Source organism: Cetorhinus maximus, chromosome 5 (genome assembly GCF_964194155.1).
Source record: "Cetorhinus maximus chromosome 5, sCetMax3.hap1.1, whole genome shotgun sequence".
Classification (NCBI taxonomy): domain Eukaryota; kingdom Metazoa; phylum Chordata; class Chondrichthyes; order Lamniformes; family Cetorhinidae; genus Cetorhinus; species Cetorhinus maximus.
In genome coordinates, this window is record NC_135883.1 from 84,803,844 (window position 1) to 84,823,645 (window position 19,802).

At 41.0% G+C, this 19,802-nt stretch overlaps 1 protein-coding gene across 3 annotated transcripts in view; it reads right to left on the minus strand.

Annotated features, from left to right (window-relative positions):
- The window catches only part of trmt11 (tRNA methyltransferase 11), an 84,279-nt gene that overhangs the window by 51,000 nt on the left and 13,477 nt on the right, over positions 1-19,802 (minus strand). For 2 of the 3 annotated variants that reach the window (XM_078542148.1, XM_078542147.1), the window contains exons 1-7: positions 16,229-16,294; positions 14,673-14,746; positions 10,775-10,856; positions 10,588-10,680; positions 8,096-8,230; positions 5,603-5,759; positions 1,255-1,335 (exon numbers count right to left, since the gene is read on the minus strand). In XM_078542148.1, coding sequence (XP_078398274.1) covers positions 1,255-1,335; positions 5,603-5,759; positions 8,096-8,230; positions 10,588-10,680; positions 10,775-10,856; positions 14,673-14,710 — 586 coding nt within the window. In that variant the 5' untranslated portion in view covers positions 14,711-14,746; positions 16,229-16,294. Of the gene's footprint in view, positions 1-1,254; positions 1,336-5,602; positions 5,760-8,095; positions 8,231-10,587; positions 10,681-10,774; positions 10,857-14,672; positions 14,747-16,228; positions 16,295-19,802 lie in introns of those variants that run through there. The other variant, XM_078542146.1, reaches the window with a different exon arrangement.

Here is a 19,802-nt window from a genome sequence, read left to right on the forward strand (position 1 = left end):
CAGAGGCCCAGCTATTGCTCAGGAAACACAGATTCAAATCCCACCATGGCAGCTAGCAGAATTTAAACTGAATTAATAAAATCTAGAAATAAAAGCTGCTCTCAGTAACGATGACCCATGAAACTATCAATTGTCATAAAAACCGGTATGGTTCACTAACGTCCTTTAGGAAAGGATCCTTATCTAGTCTGACCTACATGTGACTCCAGACCTACAGTAATGTGATTGACTCTTCACTGCCCACTGCAATGGCCTAGCAAGTCACTTAGTTCAAGGGCAATTATGGATGGGCAACAAATGCTGGCCTTGCCGGGGCACCCACATCCCATAAAAGAATAAAGGAAAAAAAATCCATGTCATCCTTTACTTTATTGCACTGCACCACAAGTGGCAAAGCTTTCCACTGTCTTCATCCCACACTCCAGGCCTGCCTACCTGAAGCCCCTTCACCGCTCCATTTCTCTCCCCTTCTTTTAAAACAGAAGAAAATAAGTTGTATTTACATAGCACCTTTCAAGTGCTCAGGATGTTCCACAAGGCCTTAAAACCAATTTAACACTTACTAAGCGCAGGCAAATTTGCATTCAGCAATATCAGACAAACAGAAATCAGATAAATGCTAGTTAATCCATTTTGGTGCAAGAGGTTGAGGGGTAAATGTAGGACAAAACACTAGGGGATCTTCTCTACTATTTTGCGAATTCTGCCATTGGATTTTTAATATCCTTCACAGCATGCAGATGGGGCATTGGTTCACATCTTGATCAAAAGGCAGCACTCCCTCAGTATAACACTGAAAAGAAACCAGAATCCAGCCTCAAACAAGTCCTGGAGTGGGGTTTGAACCTTCTAAAGCAAAGGTAGGACTGCACTACTGAGCCAAACCTCAAAATTTTATCAACCTGGCTTTCAATCACCCACCTTAATCTCTCCATCTATAGCTTGGTGTCCATTGCCCTCTTTTCTTTTGTGAACTTCCTTGGGACTTTTATTTAACCATTAATGGTGCTATGTAAATGGAAGGTGTTGTTTCCTTTCACACAACATGTATGTCTAACTCAAAAATTAACCCACTGAAGTGATGTTAAAGGGAGAAAGGTCCTATCAGTGATTTATTTTTTTAAAATGAACACCAATTTTCCCAACAAAGCAGGAGAAGCAAATCTACTCCAATTTACTTTTAACAAAGAAAATATTCCTTTATCAGCAATGCAAAACTTTACGAAAGGGTTTGGTCTTTGTGTGGTTACTTACCACGCCCATGAATAATGTTGTAGTCAATGTCAGTCCCGCATACGTATGCTCCAAAATGTGCACAAGCTACAAGAAGACTACCTAGAAAAAAAACAAGATATGACCACGAAAAATGAACTGCTGTATCAGGATATTAAGCTATCGATATAATACTGAAAGAGATTTACAGGCCTATAGGATTGCTCGTCTGAAGTTCTGCAGTGGCACTCGCCATCTCAAACAGGAACTTTGACAATAGACCAGCAGGCTCCACCCACTCCCCCCATCAGAAAACCAGCTGAAAATGACTACTCACGCTGACTGTCCCACAGTCTGACGTATGAAAACAGATCTGTAAGACTTAGTCTCACAACTGAACAGATGGATCTTTAGCAATGATTTGTCTCAAAGTTAACTGGACTGTGGTGGTATGTGCAGCACCCTGTCACAACAACATGATCCACCCGAAGAAAAGAACTTTCCTGCAAGTAGGAAAATCAGTGACCTGGATATTGCAGTAGGAGTAACAGTAACAGTGAGAATAACAGTCTGATTCATGTATGGGGACTCCTAGAGCCCTCTGTACTGCATCATTCTGCATGCCTCTCTCCATTTAAATAATATTCTGCTTTTCTATTATTGGTAGAAGGAATCACAAAAAGTTAGCATGGGTGTACACCAAGTAGTTAGGAAGAAAAGGAATGTTAGCCTTTATTGCAAGAGGGATGGTGTATAAAAGTAGGAGAGTCTTGCTACAATTGTACAGCGCATTGGTGAAATCGCATCCAGAGTACTGAGTACTGTTTTGGTCTGAGGACTGATATAATTGCATTGGAGGTAGTTCAGAGAATGTTCACTAAGTTGATTCCTGAAATGAAGGGGCTGTCTTTGAACAGGTTGGTCTTGTATTCATTGGAGTTTAGAAGAATGAGACATGCTCTCACTGAATCATATAAGATTGCGGGTGTTTGGCAGGGTAAATGCTGAGTAATGTTTCTCCTTGTGGGGAAATCTAAAACTAGAGGGTACAGTTTCAAAATAAGGGGTCTCCCATTTAATAGAGTTGAGGAGGAATTTCTTCTCTCAGAGGGCTGTTAATTTTGGGAATTCTCCATCCCAGAGAGCAATAGAGACCAGGTTATTGAATATATTCAAGGCCAAGTTAGACAAATTTTTGATCCACAGAGGAGTCAAGGGTTCTGGGGGGGTCGGGTAAGAAAGTGGAGTTCAAGCCACATTCAAATCAACAATTATGTTATTGAATTGTAGAGCAGGCTCGAGGTGCAAAATGGCCCACTCTTATTTCTTATATTATGTTCTTATCAGTGCTCACTGTTATTAGAATAAATCAGACAGAAACTTGCAGTGTCCGCACATGTACAGTTAAACACAGAAATCAAGAAGCTGCTGACTTTGCCTTGTTCTATCACAAGCTTCGCTACACTGATGCCTCACAGAGAGACCTGGCATTAAAACACACGAAGAGCTTGCAGTTGCAGCACTTACAAACTAGTTACCCACTAAACATGCCAGAAAAAAAAATAGGGCTTGTCCATTCAAGCAAAAGTGAATTTTTAACAGTACAATAAGTCTTAATTACTGCCAAGCAATCTCTCTGTCACTGAAAAAAGAAAGTTCTACAAGCATGGAGTCTCATTCCTTCAGATTTTAATTCTTATTGGAGATGCTACAAAATTAAAATTATTAAGATTTTACTTTCTCTGTCCCCTCTCTCTCACTCCCATTTTTCTTTCACTCTCTTTATTTCACACTCTGTATATGATTCAACCTTGAATTAACATTCTAGCTAACACCTCCTGGTTTAGACTCTGCATTACTCAATAAGGATTCTTCAGTTTGATTGATTGAGGAGACACACCCACTGCTTGTCTTGTTCACACAGGTTCCAGATCCCCTATGAAGGATGTTGTGCCATTTTTAACTGTATGATAACTGCAAATTGCAGTATTACAGCCCACAGGAGTTCTATGGCAAAGCATAAGCAGAAACATAAACATAAGGAAATGCATGCTGTTCATTCGCCACTGACTGCAAAATCCAAGTCTTTAGGTCAACAACAGCTACATTGTGTGCTTAGAAAGATGTAAAGATAATGCCAATCATATAAATTATAAAGACAAAAGATAAAGTTCAATCCAGGCCATCCATAATTGCACCTGAATAAGGCAAAAACAAGAATGAATTTGAAAACCTGCTAGGTCCTCAAGGAACTAATGTAAAATGCATTGGGCAGAATTTTGCCCTCGGTGGGCTTGCGGGCCCCACCGGCTCGGCGGCGGGCGAAGAGCCGACCCCCGCCGCTGAAATGGGGCCCTCCGCCATTTTAAGCGGGCGGGCTAATTACGGCCCTCCCAGCGGCCTTCCCGACAGGAAGCGCTATGCGCTTCCTGTGCGGGGGTGGGGGGGGGAGGTGGGGGGGGGATTCCCCATCTGTCAAAGTGCGCACTTTCGCGCGCATGCTGGGAGCAAGTGCTGTCTCAGGGAGATTACTGACAGGTAAAAAAACTCCAAAAATAGAAAAATATTAAAATTATTAACATGTCCCCCTCATGTGGCAATGTCACACGAGATGGGACATGTTAATAAGAAACACATAAACTTTATGAAACTTTTTAAAAACGGACATGAAACCTCATCCCGACACTGAAAGAGGTTTCATGTATTATCAGGAGCCCGCTGGGGCTCCTGGCCTGCCCGCCAGCCTTAAGGTTGGACGGGCAGGGTCTTTAACAATCGAATGGCCTTAATTTAACAATCAAATGGCCTTAATTGGCCATTGACAGGTCGGCGGGCGGACAGCTGATTTCGCTGTCTGCCCGCCCTCCTGAAAAGGGACCGGGATGACGTCGGGGGTTCCTCCCGACGTCATCCCGCGTCATTTTCCTGTCGGCGAGCGGGCCCCATCCCCAAATCGCCAATGGGAGAATCCTGGCCATTGTTTTAGAAAGTAACAGATAGGAACCTGAAACTAAACTAAATTGTATTCTTCAAGACAAATGCAAGAATGCCAAATTTCAAACAATCACAACAATTTTATTACAGGAGAAAAGGGTGCTGATTGGTTTGGCAAGCCAACTCTGATTGGCCGAAGCGTTGCCATTGAGAAAGCAACGGAGAACTATAGGCTCCCCAAATTCCCAGGTAATTCAAAAATAGACACAAAGCTTGAACATATTCCTTTGGTTTGCAGGGAACAGGTCCTCCTACGTATGAATGTATGTCACTTGTAGCAAGCGTAAATGAGTGACACTGCGAGCCTGACTGATCATTGTAATTGGTTGTTAGTATAGCTGTTAGCACACCCATGATTGTTCAACAAGTGCTGCCCAATTGCGGAACCACATCTAACAATAGTCATTTTATTTTTGAGTTTTGCAAGTGCAGGCTGATCGAGTACGATCTGTACTTTGCCTATTATGAACAATCGAAAGGACATGCTGTTTGATTCAATCAGCCAATCATTGGGACTTACAACCTACATACCTGGCATCACACAGGCACCAATGTTATGAATGAATTTCAATACTGTTGCTATGCTAGGTACAGAGGCTGTACATTGCAATGATTGGCTGATCAAACCAAATAGTATGTTCCTTTAGATAAAAGCAAAATACTGCAGATGCTGGAAATCTGAAAAACAGAAAACGCTAGAAAAACTCAGCAGGTCTAATAGCATCTGTGGAGAGAAAGACAGAGTTAACGTTTCAAGTCCATATGACTCTTCTTCAGAACAGCTCTGAAGAAGTCATACGGACTCGAAACGTTAACTCTGTCTTTCTCTCCACAGAGCAGCTGTGCAAACGTCTACTGTTAGATGTGATTCAACAATTGGGTGGCACTTGCTGAAAATCCTGAGTATGCTAATAGCTACACTAACAACCAATTTAAGATAGTCAGTCGAGCTTGTAACGGGGCTCATTTATGCTTGCTAGCAGTGACATACATTCCTACCCAGGGACCTGTTCTTTGCAAAGAAAAGGAATATGTTTAAGTCTTGTTTCCTTTTTGAATTACCTGGGAGCAGTTCCCCATTGCTTTCTGCATGACTATGCCTCAGCCAATCAATCAGCAGCCTTTTCTCCTACAGTATAAATTGTGATCATTTGAAATTTGGCATTCTTGCATTTGTCATGATGAGTGCAAGACAAAAAGCTTCAGCAATATGTCTCTCTTTCCAGCAATATTCAAGTTCAGTACCAAGCGACTGTTTAAATTGCATCTGTGCATTTTCTGTACAATTTGTCTTTGGAATTATTTAAGATGCAAAGGGAAAAGGAACTAAATTATTAGCAGACAAAAATGGAATAAAGTATGAACTTGGTGTCTGCTTCACCAATCTTCTATTTACCTGTTCCCACAAATGGATCAAATACCAAATCATTAGCTCCTGCTTTAGCGTGATTTGCCATAAGAAAGGAGAGACCTGCATCCATGCTGGTATTACCAATGAAGTGACGCTTCTTCACACTGTACAAGTTGATCAGCTCCCTTCGACCATCAGCAAGCTAAAACATAAACAGATCATGGCAGCAGGTTAAGGATTTACTTCTTTAATTCTCCAAATCATTTTTAAGGGTATACTATTTCTAGTATTTTTGATCAGTACTAATTAAAACAAAAACAAAACATTTTAAATAATGAGATATATACCTAAACTTTTGGTCAAGATTTCTAACTTCAAGAAAATTGATGAATTTACCAATTCTCTATAGGATTTATTAATCCTTCATTGTTTATCACTTAAACTCCTCAACCTATCAAGGTTGAAAGCCAAGACAAAAGTGAAGCATGTCCTGATCAGAGAACTTCTGTATACTGAAGATGCTGCACTAGCTAACCAGGCAGGAGACCAGTTCCAAAGGCTCGTGAATCATCTGTCCCATGCCTGTGTCATGTTTTCCCTTACCATCAGTGTCAATAAAAGTACAGTTGTGGGACAGGGTATTGTGTCTCCAACTGTGATCAGATTCAGCAACGCACCACTGGGAGTAGTCAGCAAATGCTGCTACCCTGGATCCATGGTGACAGAAAACCTGTCTCATGATGTAAAGCTCAGCGCATGCACTAGAAAGGCAGCCATCAACTTTGGCCTACTAACATTTTGTTTTTGGAAAGAATGGAAGAACAATGGCATGGAAGAACAAACCAACCCACAGTACCATGATGTCTTTCTACAAGGCTTGCATCCTCACACATTGTTGCATGGTAGCAAAGCCTGGGCAACTTACACCTAGCAAGAAAATGGCTTAATAACTTCTATCTCTAGTGTCCACAACGTATCCTCAGCATCACAAAATCACCAATAAAGCAGACCTTTTTAGGGCAAACATGCCAAGCATGCTAGCAAAAATCAAAAAAGGCTTCGCTGGCTTGGGCATGTGCACAGGATGGAAGATGGCTGCATTTCCAAGGATATGCTATACAGGGAGGAGCCATGCCAAGAGACCAACAGGACAACCAAAGCTTCAATTCAAGAATGCTGTCAAAAGAGACATGAAAGCCCTCAATATCAATCACGACAAGTGGGAAACTTTAGCTGATAATCGATGCAAATGGAGACACCAGCTGTGGGTAGGAGTTCACCACCATGACAGCATATGGTTTCAGAAGCTCCAAAGCAGACGCCAGTCCTACAATAAAAAGTCAGCAGAGATCATCCCGCACCACCGGCAAGAGACAATTTCACATGTGGCAGATTTTGCATTTCCAGAATCAGCTTGTTTAGCCATCAAAAGAAGTGCAGCAGATGATCTCATCTGATCTCACCAAAGTTCTGAGACTGCATTCCCATCGTCTCTTGCAAATGGAAGGATGCCGACCACTCACAATTGCTTAAAGAAAGTGTTTTTCCTCAACATAGGAACATTTTTATTTAAACCTCCTAATTCCCCTTCACTTCCCTTGAACGTTATGGGTCTCAGAGGATACAGTGCTATAGATAAATACTCCTGCTCCCTCTTGATCAAGTGTCCACTCTTCAGGTGTGTGCCTAGACAACAAGATACAAAGCTCATGCTCCTGTTCTGCTGACATAATGGGAAGAGCAGGATCATAGGTGCACCACATAGTTACCACCCTGGACCCACTGCAAACCCAGGTGATCCCCCACCAGTAGAGGTGGAGCTGGATGGAGGGGTTGGGTGGGGAAGGTGGAACTACTGGTGTTGGACAGCTATTGAAGCGAATGAAAGAGCACAGCACAACAGGCCCCCTTCATTTATGTCAGCTCTGCAAATGACTGCTGTAAGACAACCAAGGTCTCTGCCCCTGGCTTAAAGTGCTACATGCCTGCTTCATGCAAGTGTACATTGTGCTAGGGAACCAGAGTCAGGATGGGAAGGATTTTTTTTTCCAGTGGCAATATCATCCTGGCAGTCCCATCAAGGACAGATCGACGTAGCACCAAACTCCTTTAGCTAAGGAAATCCCCCATAGCCATATCCTGTCCTATTCTCTATCCATTCCAATAACAAACAGCATAGATGCCCAAATGCGCTGTAGGTTTTTTGGCCCCCAAGTCTCCACAGACTATTTTATCATGGAAGTCATCACAGAAAAGACTCAATATCTATATGCATTTTTTTTAACCATAGGGCACACAGTTGGAGTCCTAGCTGGATCCCATGCAGGCCAGGCATTTAGGTAATTGAAGCATGCTACTACCAGTTTGGTTGAGGTCAACTAACACAATGCAGACGAGGGTTAAAAGTTTGACATTTTCTGGTTTGACTAACCCTGTCGTTCAGCCGGCGCATTTACCCAGCGAGGGAGGAGTATTAAAAAAAGTTAATTATTAGCTAATATTGAATTTCCCTTAAGGTGTGTGTTCTATAAATCTCACCCATCTTCCAAAGTAAATAGAAAAGGGCTTCTCTGGAGCATTATTCGGGTCTGTACCATAGTCTTCAAGTAACCAGAACACATGCTCTGGATTCTTTAGGTTCACTGTTCCTTGAAAGGGAAGAAATTCTAAATTCTGTATAACACATGAAACAAAAGTTAAGTTAAAACCACATGTTACACCCAACACAATTCACCACTCAGAATAAATATTTTATTAACTTTTTGACAACTTCAATAATTAGGTCAATGCACTATTAGCTAAATTAGTGATGTGATAATGAATTTACTCTCAGAGCCTTTTATGATTGTCTTATGCAACAACGCTCCAGGCTTCATTCAAACTTTCTAATAAATAAGACCATTTGGATTAACATTGAAACTCCATTTTTATGGTTATAAGAAATGAATGAAATATAACCATTATAACAGTGAAATTCAGGGATGAAGGGTGCCTTATCCTTATGCTGGGTTTGGGAAAGCAAATTCTAGACTGGACATTTTCTCTGCAGCAACTTGTACAGAACATGTCAGGTTCTCTGACTCCTCTGAACAGAGTTTTATTTTGTTCTTGGGATGTGGGAGATATTGACATTGCACATCTCTAGACATCTGCAAGCCAGGCCAGGTAGTGTTGCAGGTCCTTCGCATAAACCACTGGTGACTCAAATGGGTATCTCCAACAAGCTGGCAGTTTGCAAGGTTACTTTCTTATGAAAAATCATCATATATTTCACAAGTTGCTATAGTGGGATTTGAAATCACCACCTCAGGATTACTGGTCTAGTATAATAACCAGTAGATTATCCTAACTTTACTTGTGTATCAAAGGATCTTTTACCACTTTTTCTTCAGCCAATGTACCTTTTCTAACCAGCAGGAATCCTGTCCCCATCATTCTCCCTGACCTTCAGGCACGTTTCCACTCACTCTTTTACCAGCACACATGCATCTTACACATTCCCATTCTGACTGCTGGGTGCCTTGATTTTGCTTTCCCTCAGGATCTGGGTGATACTGGAAAGACCTTAATAATGCCCATAGCTAATCACCTCAAGAAGGGAATTGTGAACTTCTCCATGAAACACTGCAGTCCTTGTGGTGATGGTGTTTCCACAGTGGTTTAGGAGGTAATACCAGGATATTGATCCAACAATTATGAAGAAATGACAATATATGCCCAAATCAGAATGATGTGTAACTTTGAAGTGATTTTGCTACCACCAATGCTGCTTGTGTCATTAGAATCATAGAATGGTGATAGCAGAGAAGGAGGTCAGTCATCCCATTGTGTCCACGATGGCTCTTTGAAAAAGCAAGTCACTTAATCCTACTCCCTTGTCTTTTGGTGGTAGAGGTGACTGGGAAGGAAGGCGGTATCGAAATGATCATGTACATTTCTGCAGTATATCCTGTATACTGTAAGAGCAGTAGCCACAGAGCACCAGTGATGGCAGGGTAAAATATTGAGCCCAGTCATGCAACAGCCTTGAAGTTGTCTGGCCATAATACTATAAATATTTTTGGAATATTTATTTTTTCCTTCTCGGCTTTTCTGTATCACAAGCCAAGTAGGGAGATGGCTTACTCCCAGGCCTCTGCTGATAATAGTTAGTAACAATGAGATTCATAAGCATGAGCTGTTTAGTCTCAGATTTACTGTCTATCTTTGCAAGTGGCACCCTACACTGGTATGATTGTAGATGAAAGTAGTAATACACGAAGGAAATGAGGCATAAATAGCTTGATGGAAAAACTTAACAGTTATTAAAATGCTTGCTGCTGTCAGCTTTATTGAAAAGAAAGTGAACAGTAAAATTAGTAAAACAGAGCAAAGTATAGGCTGAAGAAAAAGTGTAAAGGCTGCTTTAAGAAATTATTGATTGACATGCATAGTTAGAATGGCAAATGAAACTATTAAAAACAAAAATTTTCCCAGAAAAAATATTCTAAAAGACCCTCAATTATTTTGACACAAGTATCAAGCTTGATACAAGTAACTGTTTCAAATGAAGCAAGTCTTAGGCAAATCATTTTCTTTGATTTGTCATAGATGTCCCCATCTCTCCCGAAGATAAGGATCCCTGTTCCAGCAACAGAGCTCTCATCTGATACCGTAGTCCTGTTCTCATTTTTCCATGTGTTTGGGAGTGTCACCAGCTCGGCTACTGTGTCGATTATCAGAACACAACCTGATCCCATGTCCAAATTTTCACAGTAGTCACCTCGATTTACTTTTCCCACCCTATCCTAGGTGTGCTAAGACTAATTTTAATACCCCCTTGTGACCATCTCATTCAATGAAGAACAGGGATAAAACCCAGCATCTTCCTGTTGTGTGTGGCTTAGTACCACACTTAGCATTAGTTACCAAGTGAGGCATCGAGAAAGCTCTTATTCCAATCATAATCTCAGAACTCTAAACTAATCAATGATAGAATGAAAGTAAATATAAGCTAAGTCAAAGACAGTAAAATAAAATATCATACATACATCTATCTTTTGAATCCTCTCTTTATGTGTCAATGTTTTATTGAATGCATAAACGTTTATCTGATATGTTGAACCACACTGAAGAAATGGGAGCTGAAGTAGGAAAATAAACATAGTTAATTTAACTCAGACAAATAGTTTTAGCTACATATACCAGACAATGTAGATGGTTCCTGTGCATACACACCATTCTGTCTGCAGGGTAATTTTTCAGTGAGTTATATAGCTCTTCATGTGTTCTTCCTTGACCCCACAATTCAAATATTGATCTGCAAAGTAAAGCATGGTTGTTGTGTCCAAAGCAACTACTTTAAACATGGATGCTGCTGCCATAATGTGGCTGAGGTGCAACACCGGGAGAAATACTTGTACTGCAATTCTTCCATTAGTCTGTTGTAAGCTATCATGCTTTGAAAGAGCTTTCCTTAACAGATAAATGGGCCAATTTTTCTGACATTTTCATCCAGGCAACACCCATGTCCCAGGCACAAAGGTCACTTAAAGGCAATCAACTTACCTAGACCGATGCCCCTTTATGTTACCCCGAAATTTCCAGGGCTTCTCCAGGGAGGTGAGACAACTCAATCTGTCTTTGCATAGTATATAGGGCCATTGGATATATATGAATGAGGCAATAGGAAACAGTTCCAGCTTTGCAACTCATTTTCTTTTACATCAATCTGCTGGGAGCGCAAAGAAATTAGACTAGGACTAGTGCCAAAACCTTTGCAGACTGATGAGTTTACAACAGCTCAGGCTGAAGGGGAACTGCCCATGATTGCAGGTACTCTCTGCTCCCCACCAAAACAATGATCAGGCCGCTGGTTCTCCAACAATAACCAGTAGGACCAGGGACTCCTGGGACAGCATATGGAAGGATTTCAATCAGCAACTGAAAAAATACTTGAGTGGTTCTCCTGCAGAATATTAGGAATTAGAGTTCTGATAGAGAATCACTCCTTAAGCATTAACCATTCTTTCTCTTTTAAATGCTGACTGAATTTCCAGCATTTTCTATTTTTTAGGGTCACAAGAACAGGAGTAGGAGAGTCAGCCAATCGAGATTGTTCCACCATTTACTTAGATCATGGGGGATTTGTATCTTAACTGCCTTTACCATTAGGTTTAATATCCCTTAATAAAAACAAAAATCTAACAATCTCAGTTTTGAAATGTTCAACTGACTGAGCTCAAAGGCTTTTTGGGGAGGAAAGGAGTTCCAGACTACTTCTAATCTTTTTGTGCAGAAATATTTTCTGCTTTCACTCCTGAACAGGCTTATTTCAGACTTATCAATGCATCTGTTCCTTTAACTTCTGGCCTCTTCTGGAAATTCTGAGATTGATGTAAACTCAAACAACCACAGACGCATAGGGATAGTTTCATCATTTACTTACGTGAATAAATGACTCCCAGGGAAATAGGAGACAAGAAAAGGACAGTGGCAGTGGCGGAAGATTCTGTAACAAAGATACAGACAGCACCTGCCTGCCCCCATGGCCCTTTATAGCCCTTATGCCAATTTAGTGCCAATTCATGACCACCCCCCCCCCCCACCTACCATCCTTTGCCCTTACACCTTCCATCCAACTAGCTATTGAATTGGATGATCAGCCATGATCATAATGAATGGCGGAGCAGGCTCGAAGGGCTGAATGGCCTACTCCTGCTCCTAGTTTCTATGTTTCAACTCACCCAGTATAGACCATGGGCAGGCCTCAAGAGCCATACTGAGATTAAATAAAATAAAGTTCTAAATATCCATTGCAGATTTTACTATACAAATAGCGCTCCCATTCATGAAAGCCCATTCAATACATTCAAATCCCCTCAAGTACTTAATCCATTATAAAAACAAACATTTGTATTCGTAACCCCACATCAAAGACAATTAATTCTTCAGTAACCTCTGAGTTGTCAATCAAACTGTGAACTTACAGCCCCTTACTGTGCTAATGATAGATTGTGGAAAACAGTCAAGCAGTAATAAGTCTATCATGATAACATTTAAGATTATGTCAACAAACAGCTATTGAAACTACTAGAATATTTTTTTGACTTACAGGCACAGGCAGGCAGTTTTAATTTCAATTTTTAAAGGGTAGGGGATTTAAATAACTTGATATCTTGACAGTTCTACAGACCTGATCCATCTATCCTAAAAATTCATAACTCTCACATTGCGGGATAAGGCCCTTGCTCCAGTGAAAATGGAGTCTGTTTCAACTCAGCACTCAATTCAAAAGGCCTTGCTAAGTTTGGGTTTCCCACATGTGGGAATCACATCCCAGAGTCACCCCCACCCCCCCAATGGCAAAAATTGTTTTTGCCAGATATGGGAACGAAACTTCTGGATCCAGGGTCCATCCGCCATCTTAGGTCTACGAAAATCCAGGCCAATGAGTTTAAGATAAGGCCACAGTTCAGTGAGATATAAACGGATCTGACCTAATCAAATGGGAAGAAAATTTAGAAAACAAGTTAACAGATTAGTGGGAAGTTTTCCAATACAAGATGGATAGAGTATAAAATAAATATATCTCTATACAGCAGTAGAGTAGTTGATGTAACACCTTTGTTCAAAAGTGAGAAAATCTGGTAATTATATACCATTTAGTCTAATATGAGTTGTGGGAAATATTAGGAATCTATAATTTAATAAATGAGCTGCTGTTTCAATGAATTTATCAGAGCTTTAAATTAACTGACTGATTGAACAGATAAAGAGAAGATAATAAATGGATTTTTAGAAGGGTGAAGAAAGTTAAAAAATGGGAGAGAGAATGAAGACAAGCAAAAAAATATTTTTCACTCTTTACTTCAATAAAAGAAAATAACTAAAGTTGTCAGTTGGGCTTAGACTTTGCAATAAATAAAGAATTTCTGCAAGTACTTATTTTTCTTACCGTATTCAACTGAATGCTGATGCCATACTTTCGACAATAGCAGCCACTTTTGTATTTCACTACGACCACTATTGACCCTTGCTCCTTACACACGAGTATCATGCAGAGCACTACACAGCCCATTTTCAACAAGCTTTGCACAACAACCAACCTTAATAAATCCCAGTGACACATATGTCAGGGGCTGGCACCATTAGCATGGGTCACAGTTCAATATACAAACAATTAGAGTCATAGTCATAGAGCTATACAGCACAGAAACAGGCCCTTCGGCCTATTGTGTCCACACCGGCCATCAAGTACCCACCCATTGGAATCCCATTTTCCAGCACTTGGCCCATAGCCCTGTATGCTATGACAATTCAAGTGCTCATCTAAATACTTAAATGTTGTGAGGGTTCCTGCCTCTACCACCCCCTCAGGCAGTGTATTCCAGATTACAACCACCCCCTGGGTGAAAAGATTTTTCCTCAAATCCCCTCTAAATCTCCTGCCCCTTACCTTAAATCTATGCCCCCTGGTTATTGACACCTCCACTAAGGGGAAATGTTTCTTCCTATCTATCCCCCTCATAATTTTGTATACCTCTATCAAGTCCCCCCCTCAGCCTTCTCTGTTCCAAGGAAAACAACCCTGGCCTATCCAGTCTCTCTTTATAGCTAAATCACTCCAGCCCAGGCAACATCCTGGTGAATCTCCTCTGCACCCTCTCCAGTTTCAATCACATCCTTCCTATAGTGTGGTGACCAGAACTGCACACAGTACTCCAGCTGTGGCCTAACTAGCATTTTATACAGCTCCAAAATAACCTCCCTGCTCATGTATTCTATGCCTCATCTAATAAAGGCAAGTATCTCATATGCCTTCTTAACCACCTTATCTACCTGTGCTGTTGCTTTCAGGGATCTATGGACTCTTCCTAGGGTCCTACCATTCATTGTGTATTCTCTTGCTGTATTAGTCCTCCCAAAATGCATCACCTCACACTTCTCAGGATTAAATTCCATTTGCCACTGCTTTACCCACCTTACCAGCCCATCTATATCATCTTGTAATTTAAGGCTTTCCTCCTCACTATTTACGACAGCACCAATTTTTCTGTCGTCTGTGAACTTACTGATCATAGAGAGGCAAATAATATTATCCAACCCCATTGCATCAATTACGTGAAGCACCTACTTTGCACATACTGTCCGCTTCATGATTCCTTTTGCCATTTCCTCGGAGGGAATGTGTAAAATCCAGAATGGGGACTGAAAAGAAACATATACTTATACATTAAATCACCTTGGAACTTCAGCAATGTTGTGTTGATGAAGCTTTTAAAAGCACATTAGTCAATGTGAATCAAAATTCAAAAACATTGGCATTAAATGGAATTTCACATCTAGGAAATTTTCAGAGTTAATTTAACATTAGGGAATCTGAACCTTTATGTTCATCAGTCTCCAAAAAACATGTGCTTTTAAACTTCTAACATTTCTGAAAATGCAGCTTTACACATCTATTTGGAGAAGTGAGTGAAAACTGCATCGAGAATTAGAACTGGCAATAAAATTCCAAATCAGACAAATAGGCAAAGGAGCATCATTAAATAGACAAATCATCTCTATGCGGCATAGCGATGATTTGTAACAACTCTAAAATCAAATACCATCACAAACTGCTAGTGCTTCATGAAATAAGTCCAATAATAGATTATAGCAAAGTTACACAGGCAGATACAGCTCATCCTTTTTGTTACATTTTCCTTTTAACAGACCTTGCACTCACTGGAATTCTGTGAGCCAAAACTCAAACATAGGAATTGCAGGTCCCTAGGGACACCCAGCCCTGTTCATATTTAAATGCACTAAGACTAAGCAGGCAAGGATTTGTGATCTCGATACTTTTCCTATTACTGGTCCTGTCGTGGCATAGGATCTGATACCGGGGCATTTGAGCCTCTGTAAGCACAACAACATTATTGATAAAGCACCTTTAACCTAGAATAATATCCTGAGGTGCCTCACAGAGGGATATGGAAAAAAATAGGCATTGAGGCATAGGAAATAGTGAATCAGTTTTTCTCCATGTTAAACACCCACTTTAAAAAGTGAAGAACATACTATTAGATAAGGGCTTCAATCTCCCCCATGAAGTTCATAAAACTTCAAATCCTTCAAAAGTCGTTGCCTAGCCTTTTGATATTTTCTGCTTTTATTTCAAGTTTTGAACACCTGCAGTTTGTCTTTTGGTTTAAATTCAGTTTCTCATTTTACAGGTATTTAGGTGGGCGAGCTTAATGGTTTTTGTTTGATGGTAGAGGGGGTGAAAACTGGCCTGGGAGAACATGACGAAGGCCACAAGGATGGAAAAATTAGGCTGGTAATTTAGTCTGAAATGCAAAGTGTAGAATAATATGTACTGATTGTGGAAAATGGTGATCATCACCAGCCATTAAAAATTACTCTCACCCTCAAAAGGCTTTAACACTGTTTTCTGAATATTGATGTACAAACAGATGCTTGCACAGCCAACCATCACAAGCGTACATAGCTCATAAACAGAAAATCCCACAAACAAATCAGTTTACATCATACTGAAAACAACAATATACCAAGGAGAGAATCAGAGTGTAGTATAACTTGAGATTTCACATAACAATTATAAACAAATCCATGATTCTGCACATGTAGCATTTTTTGATTATATTAGTATTTGATGGTACAAACTGAGGCTGTACTATAACCTACCTTTTCATCAAAGTTTTCTTCACATCTTAACTGTCCACCGCAAAGAGAAAACAGGGACTTAAGCTCCTGAAACAAACAAAAAAGGTATTTGGTTGGCACGACAGACATATAAATTCTGAAAAGCAGCTGAATCAAACCCTTTTGAAACAAGGTGCATTCAGTTAACAAGTACTTCCTTCATCACAGCACAGAACTTTCTAATCTGGGCTACAATATCCATCTTCTATCTCTTGCATGGGGCACTTTAGGTGTGCTTAATAATAGCTACATAATGGTACTAAGGAATAAAAAGATATTAAATAAGATTTTTACAATTCTTCAAACCTGTGATGATAGTCTTGAGAACCACTCTGGGCAAGTGAGGATAGTCTAATGAATTAGCAGTCAGGTGGCATTAAAATTATGACAATTACTTCAGATTTTTATATCAATAGCTTTGAATCACAAAGAACACAGAGAGTGATACAGTGATGTTGTCTCATGTTTAGAAGGATCACTGAATGGCATGCAGGTTGAATCAGCAAAGCTGGCTAGATACTTCACCAGTGTTGACCTTCAACTTGAGAATTGACCATTTTCTCTTCAATGGACTAGAATGCATCACCTGAAAGGTACTATTCATTTTGCACCACAAGGATAGATCTTGTGCTAGATAATATGCACACACACGCACACTGAAAAGGTGTTTTTTTTATTAATTCATTCATGAGATGTGAGCGTTGCCAGCACAGCCATAATTTTGCCCATCATTAATCGCCCTCAAGAGGGTGGTGGCAAGCTGCCTTCTTGAACTACTGCAGTCTATGTGGTGAAGATGCTGTTGCTGGGGTTTTTGTTCCAGAATTTTGACCTAGCGATAAGGGAATAGCAATATCATTCCAAGTCAAGATGGTGTGTAACTTGGAGGGAAACCTCATGGTGGTGCTTCCACGTGCCTGCTGCCTTTACCCTTCTAGGTGGTAGAGATCCCAGGTCTGGAAGTTACGTTGTGAAATGAACAACCCAAATTAAGCTCACTTAGAACTTTTAACACACATCAGAAAGAGCATTCATCTGGGGCTGCAGAGCCAAGTACCAAAGGAAAACAATAGCGCTCTAAACCATCAAATGGTTTATACAGGCATATGATGGCACCATCAGCAAAGTTTACAGCATTACAACAATTACACTCATTATTCATGGACTAGAAAGGAAAATTTTTAAACATGTTATCAGACTGCTAAGGATTCATCAAATCATCATTAGTACGAGTTAATTAATACTGGGAAGGGGAGGGGGGACTTAAACTAATTTGATAAGGTAATGGGCCTAAGATAAGAACCTTAGAGAAACAAGGTGCACAGAACACCGGGAAGGTAAATAGCACAGAGTAAAGAATAATCCAGAAATAGGAAGAAAGGATCAGACTGGGGAAAATTCGAAGAATCTAGGGTGAGTTTGATGTGCATGTAAGTACATGGAGGGTAGTAAATAAGGTCAGTGAGCTGCAGGCATAAGTTGCCATCATAGGCTGTCCTTCGAGTCAAGGATGACATCCGCTCAGGGTTGCAAGTTTCTGCCATGGGTCTTCATGTGACTGAACAGGCCAATTCTCAGCCTACAGATCTTCAGGCACATGGGGCAGGAAATCGCACAAGGTAGTGCAAAAGAGGGGAGGATTAGAATCTTAATATTCCTGGCAAGAAATATAGGAAAAATAGTAGGGCGGAGTATTGATCAATGCTTCCACCTGGAGTGGAATGATGTAGTTGAGAAGCCAAAGACAGAGTCTATTTGGTTAGAATTAAATAGCAATAGAGCTAATTATGCTATTCAGTGAATTCTATAGGCAACCAAACTAATGGGAAGATGATAGAGGAGAAAATTTTCAAGTAAGTTACAGGAAAATGCAAGAACTATAAAGTAGTCACTTTGTAGTACAGAGCTTGTATACTGCTGAAAAGAGAAACATATTGCCGAAGTTTTTCCTCTTGCATTCATCAGGATAAATGCAAGAATGCCAAATTTCAAACAATCACAACAATTTATACTACTGGAGAAAAGTAGTGCTGACTGGTTGGCTAGTCCACTCTAATTGACTAAGGCATTTCCATGGAGAAAGCAACAGGAACTGTCGGCTCCCCATGCTTCAGGGCTTCAGGGTAATTCAAAAAAGACACAAGGCCTGAACATATGCCTTTCCTTTGCAGAGAACAGGTCCCTACATTTGAATCTATGTCACTTCTAGGAAGCGTAAGTGAGTCACACAAAAGCTCAGACTAATTATCTTAAATTGATTGTTGGTGTAGTTATTAGCACATTCAGGATTGTTCAACAAGTGCTGCCCAATCGCAGAATCACATCTAACAGTAAACATTTTGTTTTGGGCTTTGCAAGTGCTGGCTGGTTGAATACGGTCTGTACTCTACCTATTACAAACAACCAAAGGAACATGCTGTATGATTCATTCAGCTAGTTGCTGGGACGTATGGCCCACGTATCTGGTTTCACACCAGGATTCATACATCGTGTTGCTCAATTGTGTGGTAGGCAGAATGGCTTTTTGGACTGATGGCAACATCCTGTTGTTCTACTATGAATGGAGCATATATGCTTGGAGATTCCCCTACCATAAGTGTATCACCTTCCTATTAGTAGAACTCCCTGACAATGGGTCTCCAGGCACAGACCCATTCCACCTAGCTTTGCCACAAATCTTTTACACCCAAGGTTCTTAAAACCTGACATATCTTCATGTCATCCAATTTGGAAAGTTCTCCACAAACCTTTAACTAGATTGTTAATGAACAGCCCTAGTATCAATCCAAGTAACTGGATAATTTGATAAAAACAAAAAACTACTGTGGATGCTGGAAATCCAAAACAAAAACAGAATTACCTGGAAAAACTCAGCAGGTCTGGCAGCATCGGCGGAGAAGAAAAGAGTTGACGTTTCGAGTCCTCTTGACCCTTCAGTCCGTTCTGCTGAAGGGTCATGAGGACTCGAAACGTCAACTCTTTTCTTCTCCGCCAATGCTGCCAGACCTGCTGAGTTTTTCCAGGTAATTCTGTTTTTGTTTTGAATAATTTGATGCCTGACTGCCATTGGGTGAGAGATGCCCGCAGTGAGGGGTTAATTACATTTTTTCTTAATATAATATAGAGGCTTTTATCAGAGTCAAGACCACTTTACTGGCTTGGATCTTATCTTATTCCATATGATAAGGCCCATTTCCACCCCTATTTTACCCACCCCACCCGCAAGAAGTATAGGACCGAATCCTGGCAGCCAGGAAAGCAGGAACTCCTGGTGGAGGTAATGCGGGCTCTTCCCTCCCCTCCTCCCCTCCCCTCCCACTTCCCCTCCTCCCCTCCCCACTTCCCCTCCTCCCCTCCCCTCCCCACTTCCCCTCCTCCCCTCCCCACTTCCCTCCTCCCCTACCCCCCCTCTCCTCTCCTCCCCACCCCCTCTCCCCCCTCCTCTCCTCCCCACCCCCTCTCCGCCCTCCCCTCCTCTCCTCCCCACCCCCCCTCCTCTCCTCCCCACCCCCCCTCTCCCCCACCCCTCCTCTCCTCCCCACCCCACCTCCTCTAT